The sequence below is a fragment of the Rhinopithecus bieti genome, unplaced genomic scaffold, assembly GCF_001698545.2.
Source record: "Rhinopithecus bieti isolate Rb0 unplaced genomic scaffold, ASM169854v2 scaffold_44745, whole genome shotgun sequence".
Classification (NCBI taxonomy): domain Eukaryota; kingdom Metazoa; phylum Chordata; class Mammalia; order Primates; family Cercopithecidae; genus Rhinopithecus; species Rhinopithecus bieti.
Window position 1 is genome coordinate 1,061,764 of NW_016818280.1, and position 19,569 is coordinate 1,081,332.

The following is a 19,569-nucleotide window of genomic DNA, read 5'->3' on the forward strand; positions in this document are numbered from 1 at the left end:
CCTTATCTGATGGTGTTCTTTGAGAGTTCACCCCCAACTCATCCCTTCCTGTCTGTATCACTTGTGGCATCCTTGACACTGCCTAGTGTCATCCTGCACATGTCTTATCTCCACTGTGGGTTGGTAATCCCCTTGAGAGTTGATTCACAGGCTTGGGTGGATCTCTCACAGGTGTAGAAAAGCAAGCTAATGTTTGCTTCAAGTGTTTACCTAATGTTAACTTTTTTCTAAATTTTATTCAACTTCTCCTCCTCCTTTGCTTTTGGCTAGGGTCAATCCATTTCAGAGGAAAAAAATTTAATCAAATGCTTTTTTTTCTGTTTAGCTCCAAAACCTTGGAATTAATCCAGCTAACATTGGGTTCAGCACACTGACCATGGAATCTGACAAGTTCATATGTATCCGAGAGAAAGCTGGTGGGCAGGCACAGGTCACGATCATTGACATGAGTGACCCAATGGCTCCGATCCGACGGCCTATCTCTGCAGAGAGTGCCATCATGAATCCAGCCTCTAAGGTGATAGCTCTGAAAGGTAAACCCGATGGGATTGTTAGAAAGGAATCTTATCTCACTTTAACTGCTGTGTTACCTTAAATATTGAATAAGTGTCACTAAGCTCATGGCAAAGTGTCGTCAATAGTATTCAACTTAATTCCAAAAGTTTTAGCAAAAGTTATGTTTAGTGTGCCCTACTAAGAGGCCCCTGAGCACCAGAGCTTCTTGGTAACATCACCCACAGTGCCAGATACACCGAGAGGAAGAAAATGCCCAGGCCTTTGTCTTCATGCGACTAGGAACTCACAACAGCACTGTGCATGTTTCCCAGGAAGGCTTTGTGGCCCCCTTGCCCGAGGGCCTGCTGCAGTGGTGCTTCCAGTAATCCGACGACACAGGCTTGGGGGTTTTCCTCCTGTGAAACACATCAATGGTAGAGGAGCTGATAATTAATAAAATTTCACTACCTTGAAATCAGGGCGTCTTGGGTGCTTAAAGCCTTCTAGTTATCTCGAAAAATATAGAATTGTCTTATATTGCCTTCATTTGGGAAATAAAAGGATTATGTATGCAGTAAACTTAATGTTTTATGTGAAATGCATTATCACTTACTTTAAAAAGCAAAAACTGGGCCAGCCGCGGTGGCTCACGCCTATAATTGCCGCACTTGGGGAGGCCGAGGCGGGTGGATCACCTGAGGTCGGGAGTTCAAAGACTAGCCTGACCAACATGGAGAAACCCCATCTCTACTAAAAATACAAAAAATTAGCCGGGCGTGGTGGTGCATGTCTGTAATCCCAGCTACTCAGGAAGGCTGAGGCAGGGGAATAGCTTGAACCCGGGAGGCGGAGGTTGCAGTGAGCTGAGATCGCGCCATTGCACTCCAGCCTGGGCAACAAGAGCCAAACTCAATTTCAAAAAAAAGAAAGATAAGCAAAAACTGTTTCTGGACCTAAAATTTGTGAATGCCAAATATTAGCTTTACCTAGGCTTCTGTTTTGTTACAGAAGTACTGTCTACTTGGTCATTTCAGTAGATAGAAGGACATCTGGAAGTTAAGACCTTTCTATTTAAAAAGAAATAACTGAAATTCTTTTATTTGAAAGGATCTTTGGTCTATTACCAACCCTACCTTTTCCCTTGTCATCTTGTCAAAGTAATTATTTGAACATATAGTATAAGCAGTATAAACTATTTTAGTTAGAAATTATTGCTATTCTGGAATATTAATGTTTCTTTTATCTTTATCTTACTTTGTCACTTATCCCTTGGCTGTTTTTGATGGAATATTTGCCTTGTAGTGTTGCCCTTTTCTGCATTTTATGTTGTTGTAGTACTTAAAAAAAATATTTGTAGAGAAGGGGGTCTCACCGTGTTGTTCAGGCTAGTCTTGAGCTCCTGGCCTCAAGTGATCCTCTTGCCTTGGCCTCTCAGAGTGCTTGGATTATAGGCATGAGCCACTGTACCCAGCCTTGTTGTAGTACTTTTGAGAGACCTTATTTAGCATGTTGTTTGCTGTTTAGTGTTCTCAGTAGGTCTCGAAAATGGTCTGCATTTTAGTCTTCCTGGTTTTCTGGTACAGTTCTTTTTAACAATGTGCAGTGCGGAGCTCCTAGGGTGTGTGTGTGTGTTCTGGTGTGGAGTTGGGGAGTAGAGAGAACGCAGTGGTTAGATATTGTCAATCCTTTCCAGCCAAAGACCACCAGGAACACACTTGCAGTTGAACAAGATGGGTTTATTGTTGCAGTGGGAGAGAACACACGCCATGGGGAACTGGGGAGTGTCTCGGTAAGAAGGTGTTAGAGCCTTTTATAGGATTTGGGCTTTGGTTGGATGATGTGGGGAGTAATCTAAGGAAGCAGGGGTTTGCTGTGGATTGGATGCTGGTAGCAAGTGGGGGTAATTTTTATGATTGTGTATCTCAATAAATCTTATCTATTAGGCAGGGAAGACTAGAGTGAGATTAACGCTCTAATGGGTAAAGAAATAGCAGTCACTTATTTTAGCTGAAAGAGAGGGGTGTTGGTATTTTGTGAGTTGCGCAGTAACCTTGTTGTTTCTGTGCTTGCTCTGTCTCACTTGATCATGGTCTCAGAGGGCCCTTGCCTGAGGCTGCTGTTCTCCGAGGTGGTTTATGTCCATCAGGAGAGCAGCGTGGCCTTGCCGTGATTGCCAGGCCAGCTTCCAGGTGGCAGGGGCTGCTCCTTTTTATTTTTATTCTTAATGGTCATATAAATCACTTCAGCTATAACATGTTGAGTCCTGTTTTCTTTTGTGTAGGGAAGTGTAAGGCTGTAGAACCAAAAAGAGACATAATTTTAAGGTTTGTCTTATTTATTTATTTATTTTTTTTTTGAGATGGAGTCTGGCTCTGTCACCCTGGCTGGAGTGCAGTGGCGTGATCTCGGCTCACTGCAAGCTCTGCCTCCCGGGTTCACGCCATTCTCCTGCCTCAGCCTCCCAAGTAGCTGGGACTACAGGTGCCTGCCATCACGCCTGGCTAATTTTCTATTTTAGTAGAAATGGGGTTTCACCGTGTTAGCCAGGATGGTCTCGATCTCCTGACCTTGTGATCCGCCCACCTCGTCCTCCCCAAGTGCTGGGATTACAGGTGTGAGCCACTGCGCCTGACCAGCTTTATCTTATTTTTACTGCTAATTCTGTAGCAGTCAAATCTCGGATCATTGTAGTACAAATCGTAGACAAGTGGAGGATGTACAGTGTGTTTTCAAGGCCCTATGTCAAAATGAGCAAACGGTCTTTGAAGAAAGAGTTGTTTGTGTAGTGATTGGTTGCTGGAGATGATTGATTTGCAGGTGAGCTCCTCAGAGTCCTCTGCGGTATCACACACCTTGACTAGCTCCTAGGATCCAATGCAGAAATACAGAGTGTGGGGGGGGCCTCACCTTGTATCTCACAGATTTTTCCCATTTTGGCTGGTGAAGTTTTGTGATTGGAAAGGGGCTCATGAAGCAGCTCTCAGACCTCCTTTTACAAAAAGGGCTAGGCCAGGTGGCTCATGTCTGTAATCCCAGTGGTTTGGGAGGCCAAGGCGGGAGAATTACTTGAGCCCAGGAGTTCAAAGCTGTAGTGAGCTATTATTGCGCCACTGCATTCCAGCCTGGGTGACAGAGCAAGACCCTGTCCCTAAAAGTAATATTAAATTAAATTAAGGCCGGGTGCAGTGGCTCACGCCTGTAATCCCAACACTTTGGGAGGCCGAGGCAGGCAGATCACCTGGAGGTTGGGAGTTCGAGACTAGCCTGACCAATGTGTAGCAACCTCCTCTCTACTAAAAATACAAAAATTAGCTGGGCGTGGTGGCGTGCACCTGTAATCCCAGCTACTCGGGAGGCTGAGGTGGGAGAATCACTTGAACGCGGGAGGCAGAGGTTGCAGTGAGCTGAGATCGTGCCATTGCACTCTAGCCTGGGCCACAAGAGCGAAACTCTGTCTCAAACAAACAAACAAAAAAAAAATAGGGAAACTTTGTCTCAAAAAAAAAAAGTAAAAGGGACAGCATTGCAGCCTGTCCTCATGCCTGGCCATGAACTCTCAAGGTGCTCAGAGATACTCAGCCCACATCATTGCCAGGTTTTCTGGAGAAGCCTGGAGCAGATTCACTTACCCAGTATCTGTTCATACTTTCTTTGCTGATGGATTTGTGGTGAATTCCTTAAAACCAGATACATTTTGCCCTTGACTTAAAGAGCGTGAAGTGGTGGCAGAATTCTTCACATGTTGTTTATGATTTTAGTGGAACACTTTAACTGAGGGATTGGCAAACAAAACAGTTGCTTTTTGTTCCTGGACTAGGAATGTTTTTTATTTGTTTAAGACCAGGTCTCTTTCTGTCATCCAGGTAGGAATGCAGTGATGCGATCATGGCTCACTGCAGCCTTGAACTCCTGGGCTCAAAAGATCCTCCTGCCTCAGCCTCCCAAGTAGCTAGGACTACAGGCACATGCCACCATGCCCGGCTAATGTTTAAACATTTTTTGTAGAGATGGTATCTGCCTATGTTGCCCAGACTGATCTCAAACTCCTGGCCTAAAATGATCCTCTTACCTCAGCCTTGCAAAGTCCTGAGACTACTAATGTGAGCCACCTCACTTGGCCAAGAATGGTTTTTATGAGGAGTTGTAAAAACAAAACAAAACAGACAAATATGTGACAGAGGTCTTATATGTCTTTTTATAGGGAAAGTTGGCAGATACCATGCATTACTGATCCAGTTGTGATATTCTCAATTTTATTATGAAACATTGTGTGGTAGTCCATTCTCACACTGCTATAAAGAACTACGTGAGACTGGTTAATTTATGAAGAAAAGAAGTTGAATTGACTAACAGTTCCGCAGGTTATATAGGAAGCATGGCTAGGCTAGGAGGCCTCAGGAAACTTATAATCATGGCAGAAGGTGAAGGGGAAGCAAGCATGTCTCACCTTAGTGGAGCAGTAGAGAGAGAGCAAAAGGGGGAGTGCCATACCCACACACTTTTTTTTAAACTGCTCCTTGCAGAGCAGGGCTAACCCATAGGCAGGGTGTCCACAGTAGCCACAGACACACTTTTACCCATCAGATCTGAGAACTCACTCACCATCACCAGAATAGCAAGGGGGACATCTGCCTCCATGATCTAATCACTTCCTACCAGGTCCATCTCCAACATTGGGAACTATAACTGGAGATGCGATTTGAGTGGGGACACAGAGCCAAACCATATCACATTACCTTTTCAGTATGTATATGTATTTCTTTTTACAAACTTTACCTTTTTTCTTTTAATTTTTAGAGGTAGATGGAGTATAGGCTAATCTAGTGCCTGTGTGGAGAGTAGGCACTGAGCTCAGTGAGCAGATAGAGGAGGGGGAATGGCACCCCCCGAAGGCCCCCTCCTCACCTTGAGTACTTAAGTCTGACCTGAAGTAGTTCCCAAAGAAGACTGGTCCTTTTTTGGTCCTTTTTGTGATGCTGAATATTTTGTGCCTCTTAAACACATGCTCATTTAAACCAGGCTAAGGACAGCTTGACAAGTTTTCAAGCTAGAGGAAATTTCCTCTGTGATCTAAGGCTGCTTGACACTAAAAGGTACCCCCATCCTGGCAGTGTCCCACCAAGAATTTTGGTCCAGATTTTTTTTTTTAATCTTTCTTTGCTTTTTTCAAGTATAATTTACATACCATAACATTCACTCCTTCGAAGTGATTTTTAAATTCATAGAGTTGTGGAATCATCACTACAATATAGTTTTGGAACATGTCTACCACCCCAGAAAGTTTCCTCATGCCTGTTTAGAACCATTCCCACTCCTACTCCTGGCCCTAGGCAGCAACTCATCTGCTTTCTTCCTCCCCAGATTTTTTTGTAGATAATTCAAATAAATGGAATCATACAATATGTAGTCTTTTACATCTGGCTTCCCTTACCTAGCATAGTGTTTTTGAGGTCCATCCATGTTGTAACATGTATCAGTAGTGCGTTCCTTTTTATTGTCTAATAGTGTTTCATTATATGGATACGCCACATTTTGTTTTCCCATTCACTAGTTGATGGACATTTGGATTGTTTCCATTTTTTAGCTATTAAGAATATTGCTGCTATGAACATTCACTGACAAATCTTTGTGAGAACATATTTTCTTTGTTGTTATTGTTCTGCAATTTCTTTTCTTTTTTTTTTTTAATTTTACTTTAAGTTCCAGGATACATGTGTAGAACGTGCAGGTTTATTACATAGGTATGCATGTGTCATGGTGGTTTGCCTCCCGTATCAACCCATCATCTAGGTTTTAAGCCCTGCATACATTAACTTTGTCCTGATGCTCTCCCTCTCCTCGCCCCCCACTCCCCTGACAGGCCTGGTGTGTGTTATTCCCCTCACTGTGTCCATGTTCTCTTGTTCAGCTCCCACTTATGAGTGAGAACATGTGGTGTTTGGTTTTCTGTTCCTGTGTTAGTTTGCTGAGGATGATGGCTTCCAGCTTCATCCATGTCCCTGCAAAGGACATGATTTCATTCCTTTTTGTGGCTGCATAGTATTCCATGGTGTATATGTACCACATTTTCCAGTCTGTCACTGATGGGCATTTGGGTTGGTTCCATGTCTTTGCTATTATAAATAGTGCTGCCATAAACATATGTGTGCATGTGGACATATATTTTCATTTCTCTTGGGTGGAGTAGAATTGCTGTATCATATGATAAATTTGTTTAGCTTTCTTTTTTTTTTTTTTTTTTTTTGAGATGGAGTCTCACTCTATCACCCACCCAGGCTGGAGTGCAGTGGTGTGATCTTGGCTCACTGTAACCTCTGCTGCCTGGGTTCAAGTGATTCTCAAGTGCCTCAGCCTCCCGAGTAGCTGGGATTACAGGCACCTGCCATTGCACCTGGCTAATTTTTGTGTTTTCAGTAGAGACGGGGTTTCACCATCTCGGCCACGCTGGTCTTGAACTCCTGACCTCGTGATCCACCCCCTTGACCTCCCAAAGTGCTGGGATTACAGGCGTGAGCCACCACTACCGGCCTGTTTAGCTTTTTTCTTTCTTTCTTTCTTTTTTTTTTGGCGAAGGAGTCTCGCTCTGTTGCCCAGGCTGGAGTGCAGTGGCGCTATCTTGGCTCACTGCAGCCTCCACCTCCCAGGTTCAAGTAATAATGCCTCAGCCTCCTAAGTAGTTGGGACTACAGGTGTGTGCTGCCACGCCCAGCTAATTTTTGTATTTTTAGTAGAGATGGGGTTTCACCATGTTGGCCAGGATGGTCTTGATCTCCTGACCTTGTGAGCTGCCCGTGTTGGCCTCCCAAAGTGCTGGAATTGCAGGCGTGAGCCACTGCACCCAGCCCTGTTTAGCTTTTTAAGAAACTGCCCAACTGTTTTCCAAAGTGACTGTCTCATTTTATATACCCATCAGCAATGTATGAGGATGCCAGTTTCTTCACACATCCATGCCAACACTTGATACTATCTTTTTTATTATAGTAATTCCAGTGGTTGTGTACTAGCATTTTGCAGTTTTAATTTTTATTTCTCTAATGCCTAATTATATTAAATATCTTTTATTTTTAAATATGATTATTAACCATTTATATGTATTTTCTGAGAAGTGTCTATTTAAATCTTTTGCCCAGTTCTTAATTGGGTTATCTGTCTTATTATTGAATTATAAGAGTTCTTTATATATTCTGAATATACATTTATCAGCTATGTAATTTACATATATTTTCTCCCAGTCTGTACCTTGTCTTTTCATTCTCCTAATGACATCTTGTCTTAGTCTGTTTGTGCTGCTATAATGAAGTGCCTGATGCTGGGAAATCTATAAAGAATATAAATTTATTTCTCATAGTTCCGGATGCTGGGAAATCCAAGATTAAGGTGCTACCAGATAGTGTGTCTGTTAAGGGCTCCCTCTCCACTTCCAAGATGGCCCCTGTTGCTCCATCCTCTGGAGGAGAGGAACACTGTGACAGAAGGGCAAAAAGAAACCTAACTCCCTCTATCAAGCTCTTTTATAAGAACCTGGGGGCTTGCCTCCCAAAAGGCTCCATCTCCCAACACTTGGGGATTAAGTTTCAGCATGCATTTTGGAGAGAACAAAAAACATTCAAACCATAGGATATGTTTTGAAGGGCAAAACTTACTAATTTTGATGAAGTCCAGCTTGCCTATTCTTTTTTTCTTTAATGGATCGTGCTTTTGGAGTCATAGCAAAGAGTGCTTAGCCTATGGTTTTGTAGTTTTAATTCTTTTTTTTTTTTTGAGACAGAGTCTTGCTCTTCTTGCCCAGCCTGGAGTGCAGGGGCGCAATCTCAGCTCACTGCACCCTCTGCCTCCTGGGTTCAAGTGATTATCCTGCCTCAGTCTCCCGAGTAGCGGGGATTACAGGTGCCTGCCACCATGCCTGGCTAATTTTTTATATGCTTAGTAGAGATGGGGGTTTCACCATGTTGGCCAGGCTGGTCTAGAACTCCTGACCTCAGGTGATCCACCCACCTCAGCCTCTCAAAGTGTTGGGATTACAGGCATGAGTCACTGCGCCCAGCCCAGATCTGTGTCCATTCTTGTACTGATTACTTGATAATTGTAGCTTTATGGTAAGTTTGAAGTCAGATAGTGTTGGTACTCCAACTTAGCATTTTTCAGAATAGTTTTTTAAACTCTTTGAAACGAGATCCCTTGAATTGCCACATCAATTTTGGGTTTAGTTTGTGAATTCCTACAAAAATCCTTCTGGGGCTTTGATAGAGATTACATTGAATTTATCAATTTGGTAAGAACTACTATCTTGACGGTATTGAGTCTTCTAGTCATTTAATGTCTCTGTTTATTTAGATCTTTAATTTCTTTCAGTGATGTTTTGCATATTCAGTGAGCAAATCCTGTACTACTTTGTTAAATTTATTCCCAAGTATTTTATTGTTTTTTGATGTTATTCTATACAGACTTGTTTTCTTAGTTTTATTTTTGGATTGTTTCTTACTAGTATATAGAAATAAAATAATTTTGTATATTTTCTGTATCCCATATACTTATTAAACTTATTCTTGTAGTTTTTAGTGGATTCCTTGGCATTTTCTACATACTGTGTCATGTTATCTGTGAATAGACAGTTTTATATCTTCCTTTCTAATCCAGATTCTGTTGGTTTCAACATTGCATTGGCTAGAATACCCAGTACAGTATTAAACAGAAGTGACAAGAACAGACATTGCTGAATTATTTCTGACCTTAGGGGGGAGTTTTTAGCCTTTTACAATTAAATATGATGTTGCCTGTGGATTTGGGGTAGATAAATCCTTTATCAAGTTGGAGAAGTTCCCTTCTGTTTTCTGTGTCTAATAAGATGATCACATGGTTTGTGTCCTTTATTCATGTGGTGTATTATGTAAATTAATTATTGGATGTTAAGCCAACCTTGCATTCCTGTGGTAAATCTCTTTTGGTCATGGTGTGTGGTGGTTTTTTTAATGTTGGATTTTGTTCACTAATATTCTAAGGGTTTTCTGTTATTTTTATCATTGGTCTGTAGTTTTCTTTTCTTGTGATGTCCTTTTGTGACTTTGTAATTAGGCAAATGTTGGCCTTAGAGAATGAGGTCCTTCTTCCTCTATATTCTGAAAGAATCTGTGAAGGACTTATTTCTGTCTTCTTTGAGTATCTGATAGAATTCAACAGTGAAAGCCTTCTGGTCCTGGGGCTTTCTTTGTGGGAAGATTTTAAATTTCAAATTCACCTTCCTTACTTGCTGTGAATCTGTTCAGATTTTCTGTTTTCTTGTGTCAGTTTTGGTAATTTGTGTCTTTCTAGGAATTTATCCAGGTTATCTAAGTCTTCTAGTATGTTGACATAAAATTGTTCATAATATTCCCTCCTTTTAATTTCTTTGGGGTTGGCAGTGATGTCCTCTTTCATTCTTAATTTTGATAATTTGTGTCTTCTCTTTTTTTCTTGATCATTAACTAAGGTTTGGGTCGGGCCTGGTAGCTCATGCCTGTAATCCCAGCACTTTGGGAGGCTGAGGCGACAGGATTACTTGAGACCAGCAGTTCAAGACCAGCCTGGGCAACATAGGGAGACCCCCTCTCTACAAATTAAAAACAAACAAACAAAAAACAAAAAACTAGCCAGTGTGGTAGTATGCGTCTGTGGTTCCAGCTACTCAGAAGTCTGAGGCTGGAGGATCCCCTGAGCCCAGGAGGTCAAGGCTATAGTGAGCTGGGATTGTGCTGTTGCACTCCAGCCTAGGTAACAGAGTGAGACGTGTCTCTAAAAATAAATAAATAAGATTTGTTAGTTTTCTTGATTGTTTTGAAAAACCCTACTTCTGGCAAGGTGTATATAGGCTGCTGCAGGAACATGTGCACAGCTGCTTACCATGTGCCTTTTTTGTTAAAATGTAGCATACCATTTTAATTCTTCTGAATTTTTCTTTTTGCTATTTTGTGTGTGTGTCTGTGTGTGTGTATAGTGGTTGCTGTAGGGTTTATAAAATGCATCCTAACTTACTACAAATGATTTCAGATCATTGATATTAACTTCTATTAAAATGCAGAAATTTCACTCCAGCATAGCTTCATTTCGTTGTCCCTCTGTTGCGCTATTTTTCTTTCATATATATGAATATATAAAATATATGAAAAAAGAGAAAATAAGATGCATCTCTATATGTTATAAACCCAATAACCTATAGTTTTATTATGGTTTTATATGATATTATTTAATGCAATTAAGATAAATCTTTATACTAACCAACATTTATCATATCCAATGCTCTTTATTTCTTTTTGTGGATTTGAGCTCCCATCTTAGTTCAGTCTCATTAGAAGTCGTTTACCATAAGCTGTTAGTGCCTGAAGACAGTGAGGGTCTAACATTTACCATTTTAACTAGACAGCAAAACTATATCACACCTAAATTATGTCCAAAAGCAGTTGTTTTATAAATTTATATAGTTTAAACTTAAGTTTATAATATAGTTATAGCTAACTTTAGAACTGTTTTAAGGCAGCAAACCTTTATCTTACTGATCATGTGTTTTGGATATAAATTGCATCAAATTGTGGCCAGGCGCAGTGGCTCGCACCTGTAATCCCAGCACTTTGGTAGCACAAGGCAGGTGGATCACCTGAGGTCAGGAGTTTGAGACCAGCCTGGCCAACGAGGTGAAACCCCGTCTCTACTAAAAATACAAAAATTTGCTGGACATGTTGGTGTATGCGTATAATCCCAGCTACTTGGGATGCTGAAGGAGGAGAATCGCTTGAACCCGGGAGGCAGAGGTTGCAGTGAGCCTAGATCGCCCCATTGCACTCCAGCGTGGGCCCCAAAAGCGAAACTCCATCTCAAAAAATAAATAAATAAAATTGCATCACATTTGGTTGTTCCTTTTCGTGGATTCAAGAAGTCATCTTAATTATTGCCTGGGTGTAACATGACATCATTAAAGACTTTCTTTTAGCAACAGTAGCCTTATTTCTCAAATTGTGGTTAAAAACCAGTTTTGCTGATTGATGATAATATTGTAATAATATGAGTTGTTGCGTAGCTTGGCTAACTAACTGGGTAGTCAGATTCTCTTTTTTTTCTAGCTATGTAGCTCAGCTAGATTTAGCTTTTTTTGAGGTAAAAAGCTAAATCTGTGAGTAATTCCGCTATTAACACGAGTGTACAGATGTCTTTTGGGAACCTGTTTTTTTTTTTTTTTTTTTTTTTGAGACGGAGTCTCGCTCTGTCGCCTAGGCTGGAGTGCAGTGGCCAGATCTCAGCTCACTGCAAGCTCCGCCTCCCGGGTTTACGCCATTCTCTCGCCTCAGCCTCCCGAGTAGCTGGGACTACAGGCGCCCGCCATCTCGCCCGGCTAATTTTTTGTATTTTTTTAGTAGAGACGGGGTTTCACCGTGTTAGCCAGGATGGTCTCGATCTCCTGACCTCGTGATCCGCCTGTCTCAGCCTCCCAAAGTGCTGGGATTACAGGCTTGAGCCACCGCGCCCGGCCGGGAACCTGTTTTTAATCCTTTTGATTCTCTACCCACAAGTAATTGACTGGGTCATATCATTATTCATTTTTAATTTTTTGAGGAACTGCCATCCCTTTTCTATAATGGTTGCACTATTTTACATTCTCAGTAGCGCACAGGGTTCTAATTTTTTCACATTCTTGCTAACACTTGCTATTTGTGTTGTTTCTTTTCTAATAATAGTCTTTTTTTTTTTTTTTTTTTTTTTTTTTTTTAAGAGACTGTAACTTTGAACTCCTGGACTCAAGCTATCCTCCCACCTTAGCCTCCCAAGTAGCTAGGACTATAGGCATGCATCACCACACCCAGCTAATTAAAAGCATTTTTTCTTTGTAGAGACAGGGTCTTGCCATATTGCCCAGGCTGATCTTAAACTGCTGGTCTCACGTGATCATCCCATCTCAGCTTCCCAAAGTGCTGGGATTACAGGTGTGAACCGTCTCACGCAGGTCATCTTTTAATTGGAGTATTTGTATTTTTTGTTGTTGAGTTGTAGGCATTCTTTATATACTCTGGATATTAACCCCTTGTCAGATATATGATTTCCATATACAGGCATACCTTGAAGATATTTTGGGTTCAGTTTCAAACTACGACAATAAAAAGAATATTACAGTAGTGAGTCATATGAATTTTTTGGTTTCCCAGTGTGTATAAAAGTTATATTTATACTATGCTGTAATCTATTAAGCGCAAAATAGCATTATGTCTAAAAAGATGGATTACCTTAATTAAGAAATAATTTGGCCAGGCACGGTGACTTATGCCTGTAATCCCAGCACTTTGGGAGGGTAAGGCAGGTGGATCATGAGGTCGGGAGATCAAGACCATCCTGGCTAACACGGTGAAACCCCCGTCTCTACTAAAAGTACGAAAATGAAAAATTAGCCAGGTGTGGTGGTGGGCACCTGTAGTCCCAGCTACTTGGGAGGCTGAGGTGGGAGAATGGCAAGAACCCGGGAGGCGGAGGTTGCAGTGAGCTGATATTGCGCCACTGCACTCTAGCCTGGATGACAGAGCGAGACTCCATCTCAAAAATAAATAAATAAAATAAAATAAAAAATTAATAATTTCTGGCCAGGTGTGATGGCACATAACTCTAATCCCAGCACTTTCAGAGGCCAAGGTGGGAAGAACGCTTGAGCCTAAGAGTTCAAGAGCAGCATGGGAAACAATACAGTGAGACCTTATCTCAAAAAAAAAAAAAAATGCTGGGGGTGGTGGTGCATGCCTGTAGTCTCACCTACTCAAGGAGGCTGAGATGGGAGGATAGCTTGAGCCCAGGAGTCTGAGGACTGCACGTCAGCCTGGGTGACAGAGAGAGACTCTGTCTCAAAATAAATAAATAAATAATCTATTTATTCCTAAAAATTGCTTACCGTTATTAGCCTTCACTGAGTTGTAATCTTTTTTTTTTATTTTTATTTTTTAAGACGGAGTCTCTCTCTGTCGCCTAGGCTGGAGTGCAATGGCGTGATCTCGGCTCTCTGCAACTTCTGTCCACCGGTTTAAGGGATCCTCCTGCCTCAGCCTTCCGAGTAACTGGGATTACAGGCATGTGCCACCATTCCCAGCTAATTTTCGTATTTTTAGTAGAGATGGGGTTTCACCATGTTGGCCAGGCTGGTCTCGAACTCCTCACCTCAAGTGATCTGCTGGCCTCGGCCTCCCAAAGTGCTGGGATTACAGGCGTGAGCCACTGCACCCAGCCGTGAGTTGTAATCTTTTTACTGGTGGAGGGTCTTGCCTTGATGCCAGTGGCTGCTGATTGATCACAGTGGTGGTTGCTGAAGACCAGAGTGGCTGTGGCAATTTCTTAAAATAAGACATCAGGCCGGGTGCGGTGGCTAACACCTATAATCTCAGCACTGTGGGAGGCTGAGGCAGGCAGATCATGAGGTCAAGAGATCGAGACTATTCTGGCCAGTATGGTGAAACCCTGTCTCTACTAAAAATAAAAAAAAAAATTAGCTGGGCGTGGTGGCGGGCGCCTGTAGTCCCAGCTACTTGGGAGGCTGAGGCAGGAGAATCATTTGAACCCAGGAGTTGGAGGTTGTAGTGAGCCAAGATCGCACCACTGCACTCCAGCCTGGCAACAGAGAGAGACTCCATCTGAAAAAATAAATAAGTAAATAAATAAAAAATAATAAAAAAAATTAATGAAGTTTCTGCAGGATTGACTCTTCCTTTAATGAAAAATTGCTCTGTAGTGTGCAATGCTGTTTGCTAACATTTTACCCACAGTAGACTTCTTTCAGAATTGGAGTCAGTCCTGTCAAACTCTGGTGCTGCTTTATCAGCTAAGTTTATGTACTATTCTAAATTCCTGTAGTCATTTCAACAATGTTCACAGCATCTTCACTGGGAGTAGATTCTATCGGAAGAAACCACTTTCTTTGCTCATCTGTTCAAGTTTGATCCTGAGATTGCAACAGTTCAGTCCCATATTCAGGCTCCACTTCTGATTCTCTTGCTGTTCCTACCACCTCTGCAATGACTTCCTCCACTGAAGTCCTGAACCTCACAAAGTCATTCATGGGGTTTGGAAAACACTTCTTCCAAATTCCTGTTAATATTGATATTTTGACCTCCTCCTTTGAATCACGAATGTTCTTAGTTGCATCTAGAATGGTGAATCCTTTCCAGGAGTTTATCAATGTACTTTGCCTAGATCCATCAAAGGAGACACTATTTATGGCAGCTGTAGCCTTTAAAAATGTATTTCTTAAGTAGTAAGACTTGAAAGTTGAAACTACTCTTTGATCCATGGATTGCAGAATTGGTATGTTAGCAGGCATGAAAGCAGCTTTCATCTCCTTGTATATCTCCATCAGAGCCCTGAGGTGACCAGGTGCATTATCAATGAGCAGTAATCTTTTTAAAATATTTTTTTTTTCTGAGAAGTAGATCTGAACAGTGAGTTTTAAATATTCAGTAAACCATGCTGTAAACAGGTGTACTATCATCACGACTCTTGTTGTTCCATTCATAGAGCACAGGCAGAGGAGATTTAGCATAATTCTTAAGGGCCTTGGGATTTTTGGAATGGTCAGTGAGCTTTGGTTTCCACTTAAAGTTACCAGCTGCATTATCCCCTAACAAGAGAGTTAGCCTGTCTTCTGAAGCTTTGAAGCCAGGCATTGACTTCTCTCTCACTTGAGTCCTAAATGGCATCCTTTTCCAGTGGGAGGTTGTTTCTTCTCCATTGAAAATGTGTTCATCAATGATCTTAGCTAGGTTTTCTGGAGAACTTGGCACAGCTTCTGTATCAGAACTTGCTGCTTCACTTTGCAGTTTTATGCTATAGAGATGGCTTCTTTCATTAAACCTCATGAATCAACCTCTGCTAGCTTCAGACTTCTTCTGCAACTTCTTTACCTCTCTTAGGCTTCATAGAATTGCAGAGAGTTAGGACCTTGCTGTGGATTAGGCTCTGGTTTAATGGATTGTTCTGGCTGCTTTGATCTTCTATCCAGGCCACTACAACTTTCTCCATATCAGCAATAAGGCTGTTTGTTTTCTTATCATTAATGTGTTCACTGAAATAACACTTAATTTCCTTAAATAACTTTTCCTTTGAGTTCACAACTTGGCTAACTGTTGCAAGAGACCTAACCTTCAGTCTGTCTCGGGTTTTGACATGCCTTCCTCACCAAGCCAAATCATTTCTAACTTTTGACTTAAAGTGAGAGATGTGGGATTCTTCCTTTCACTTTCACTTTCCTTTAGCAAGGAAGATTGTTAAGGTTGTTAAATGGCCTTATTTCAATATTGTTGTGTCTCAGGGAATAAGGAGGCCTGAGGAGAGGAAGAGGGACTAGGGCATGGCCAGTAAGTGCAGCAGTTAGAACACACACATTTATTAAGTCCACTGTCTTATATGTGTGTGGTTCATGGTACCACAAAACAATTACTGTAAAAACATGAAAGATCACTGATCACAGAGCAGCATAGCAAATATAATAATGAAAAAGTTTGAAATATCACAAGAATTACCAAAGTGTGACAGAGACAGGAAGTGAGCACATGCTATTGGACAAATGATACCAATAGACTTGCTTGATGGAAGATTGCCGCAAACCTTTGATTTTTTTTTCCACAAAACAAAAGAAATGCCTGTAATCTCAGCACTTTGGGAGGCTGAGGCGGGCGGATCACCTGAGGTCAGGAGTTCAAGACCAGCCTGGCCAACATGGTGAAACCCAATCTCTACTAAAAATACAAAAATTAGTTGGGCATGGTGGTGGGTGCCTGTAAGCCCAACTACTCGGGAGGCTGAGGCAGGAGAATCTCTTGAACCTGGGAAGCAGAGGTGGCAGTGAGCTGAGATCGTGCCATTGCACTCCAGCCTGGGCAACAAGAGTGAAACACTGTCTCAAAACAAAACAACAACACAAATGCAATATCTGCAAGATACAGTAAAGCAAAGTATAATAAAACGAGGTATGCCTATATTTTCTCTCATTCTATGGGTTGCCTTTTCTCTCTTTTGTGACCTCTGATGCTGTCCAATTCATTTTTTGCTTTTATGGTCATATCAAAAAAAATCATTGCAAGATCCAACGTCATCAAGCTTTTCCCCTATGTTTTCTCTAAATGTTTTATGATTTTAATTGTTGGGATTTTTTTTTTATCTGTGAAATTTTTATTGGCCTCCTGCTCCCCTCCCCAAAGGGTACCCTGCTTCTGCTGGCTCAGTTCCTCAGAACTTTGGTGTCATTGGTCTCAAACACCACTTTGCCGTCCGCTATCCTGCAGGTGGTGGTCTTTTGGATGGTTTGCGTGGAGTTGCTGCTATCTAGGGCGTCACCAAGACTGAAGTCCTCCCCATCTTCCAGCAGGCTGCGATAGGTGGTGATCTCAGCCTCCAGATTGACCTGGATGTTCCAGGCCTCATACTCCTGGGCCTGGCACTGTCCCTCTGCCCAGGTCTATGCCAGCTCCGACTCCAGGTACAGTAGGACCCTGTTGAGCTGCTCCATCTGCATGGTGTAGCAGGCCTCCACCTCCCTCAGGCTGTTCTCCAAGCTGGTCTTCAGATTTCTCATCAAGTCCAGGCCAATCTCCAAGGACTAGACTGGACATCTCAGCTCCATGAGTGTCAGCTCAGCAGCTCTGATCTCAGCGGATTGCGTGGTGACCACTGTGGTGCTCTCCTCAATCTGCTGGGACTAGTACTTGTCCAGCTTCTCTAGGTTCTTCTGAGCCAGCTTGTCATATTGGGCCCAGATATCTGCCATGATCTTGCCAAGGTCCTGATATTTGGACATCTGCCTCCACAGTCAACCCAAAGCTAGCAATCTGGGCTTGTAGGCCTTTTACTCCCTCTTCATGGTTCTTCATGAAGAGCAGCTTCTCCTTGAGAGTCTCGATCTTTGTCTCCAGCTGCAGCCCAATGACATTGATGTCATCATTGACCTTGCAGAGCCCATCGATGTTGCTCCCCACAGACTGACGCATGGCCAGCTCTGTCTCATACTTGATTCTAAAGTCAACAGCAGCAAGATGGGCATTGTCAGTTTGCAGAACGATGAAAGTATTGTCCACAGAATTTGCAAAGATCTGAGCCATCAGCTTCTCAATGGTCTTGAAGTAATGGCCCAGTGTCTGCCCTGGGGTTCCTTCTTCTCCAGGTTCTCCCGGTTTTTGCTCTCCAGCCTCTGATTCTTAGTCTCCAGGCTCCTCACTCTGTCCAGGTAGGAGGCCAGGTGGTCGTTCAGGCTTCGCATGGTCTCCTTCTCATTCTAGATGCCTCCTATTCCCGCCAGACCGCTGGCCATTCCAGTGGCCGGGGCCCTGGACCCCAGGTCACCCTGGAAACTAGTGGAGTAGGACACAGAGATCTGAGAGCCCAAACCCCTTACATCTGCATAGGTGCCGGCTAGGTTTCTGATCGACCAGGTACTGTAGCTGGGCGGCTGGACGGATCCCAGGGACTGGTAGTTGGCAGAGAAGGTGGTGGAGTGAGTGGTGAAACTCATGCTGTCTGGGGAGGAAAATGAGAGAATAGGACTCAGGTTCTGCCTATGATTTTAGTTTTTATGTTTAGGTCTTTAATCCATTTTGAGTTACTTTTTGTATATGGTATAAGGTAAGGGTCCAATTTTATTCTTTTGTGGACCCAGTTTCCCTAGTATTATTTGTTGGAAAGAGTATTCTTTTTTCCTATTGAATGGTCTTAGTAACCTTTGTCAAAGATCATTTGATCATATATGTGAAGGTTCATTTTTGGGTTCTCTCTTATATTGCATTGGTGTCTATGTTTCTATGCTGTTACCATACATTTGGTTACTTTAACTTTGTAATGAGATTTAAATTCAGGAAGTGTGAGATCATCCAAACTTGTTCATCTTTATCAAGATTATTTTGGCTATTTGAGGTCCTTTGAGATTCCATATACATTTTAGGATGGATTTTCTATTTTATAAAAGTGTGTTTGGGCCTGTTGAGTTTTTTGAGGCACTTTTATCAAATCAGTGCATGCAGTTGTTTCTAGACTTTCTTCTGTTTCATTGATCTGTGTGTCTTATGAGAATAACATAGGTTTTATTAATAGCTTTATAGAATGTCTTAGCATTAGGTATCATAAATCTTACAGCTTTGCTCTTTTCCAAAATTGTTATGTCTATTCTTTGTCCTTTGCATTTCCATATTCATTATAGCATCATTTTATTTTCCACCAAACAAACAAAAGATGCTGGGCCAGGGTGGCGGCTCACACCTGTTATCCCAGCACTTCAGCAGGCTAAGATGGAAGGATTGCAGGAGGCCAGAAATTTGAGACCAGCCTGGGCAGCATAGCAAGACCTAGTCTCTAAAAAAAAAAAATTAGACTGGGTATGGTGGCTCACACCTATAATCCCGGCACTTTGGGAGGCTGAGGCAGGCAAATCACTTGAGGTCAAGAGTTTGAGACCAGCTTGGCCAACATGGCAAAACCGCATCTCTACAAAAAATACAAATATTAGGTGGGTGTGGTGGCATGTACCTGTAATCTCAGCTACTCGGGGGGCTGAGGCAGGAGAACCACTTGAACCTGAGAGGTGGAGGCTTCATTGAGCTGAGATCATGCCACTGCACTCCTGCCTGGGCAACAGAGAGAGACTGTGTCTCAAAAAAAAAAAAACAGAAAAATTAGCTGAGTGTGATGGTGCATGCCTATAGTCCCAACTACTTGGGAGGCTGAGGCAGGAGGATCACTTGGGCCCAGGAATTTGAGGTTGCAATGAGCTATGATTGCTCCACTGTACTCCAGCCTGGGTAACAAAGTGAGACCCTGTCTCTATGAAAAAGAAAGAAGGAAAAGTATGCTGGTATTTTGATTGGGATTGCATTGAACCTGTAGATAATTTAGGGGGAAATGACATCTTAGCAATTTTAAGTGTTTTGATCCATGAACATGGTATGCCCCTTCTTTGATTTAAGCCTTTACTTTCTTTCAGGAATATTTTATAGTGTAGAGGCTTTGCTTACCCTTTGTTAAATTTACTCCAAAATGCTATGTTTTGGGTGGTGTTATGAAAAACTTTTTTTTTTTTTTTTTTTTTTTTTTTTT

General features: G+C 42.1%; 1 protein-coding gene across 9 annotated transcripts in view; it reads left to right on the forward strand.

Annotated features, from left to right (window-relative positions):
* CLTCL1 (clathrin heavy chain like 1) overlaps positions 1-19,569 on the forward strand; it is a 109,664-nt gene that overhangs the window by 15,041 nt on the left and 75,054 nt on the right. For 7 of the 9 annotated variants that reach the window (XR_001882357.1, XM_017856681.1, XM_017856684.1 and 4 more), the window contains exon 2: positions 326-533. The exons of 1 other annotated variant lie outside the window; for it this stretch is intronic. Coding sequence is in view for 6 of the 8 variants with exons in the window: in XM_017856681.1 (XP_017712170.1) it covers positions 326-533 (208 nt within the window). In the remaining 2 variants the exon portion in view is untranslated. Of the gene's footprint in view, positions 1-325; positions 534-19,569 lie in introns of those variants that run through there. One more of the 9 variants, XM_017856683.1, reaches the window with a different exon arrangement.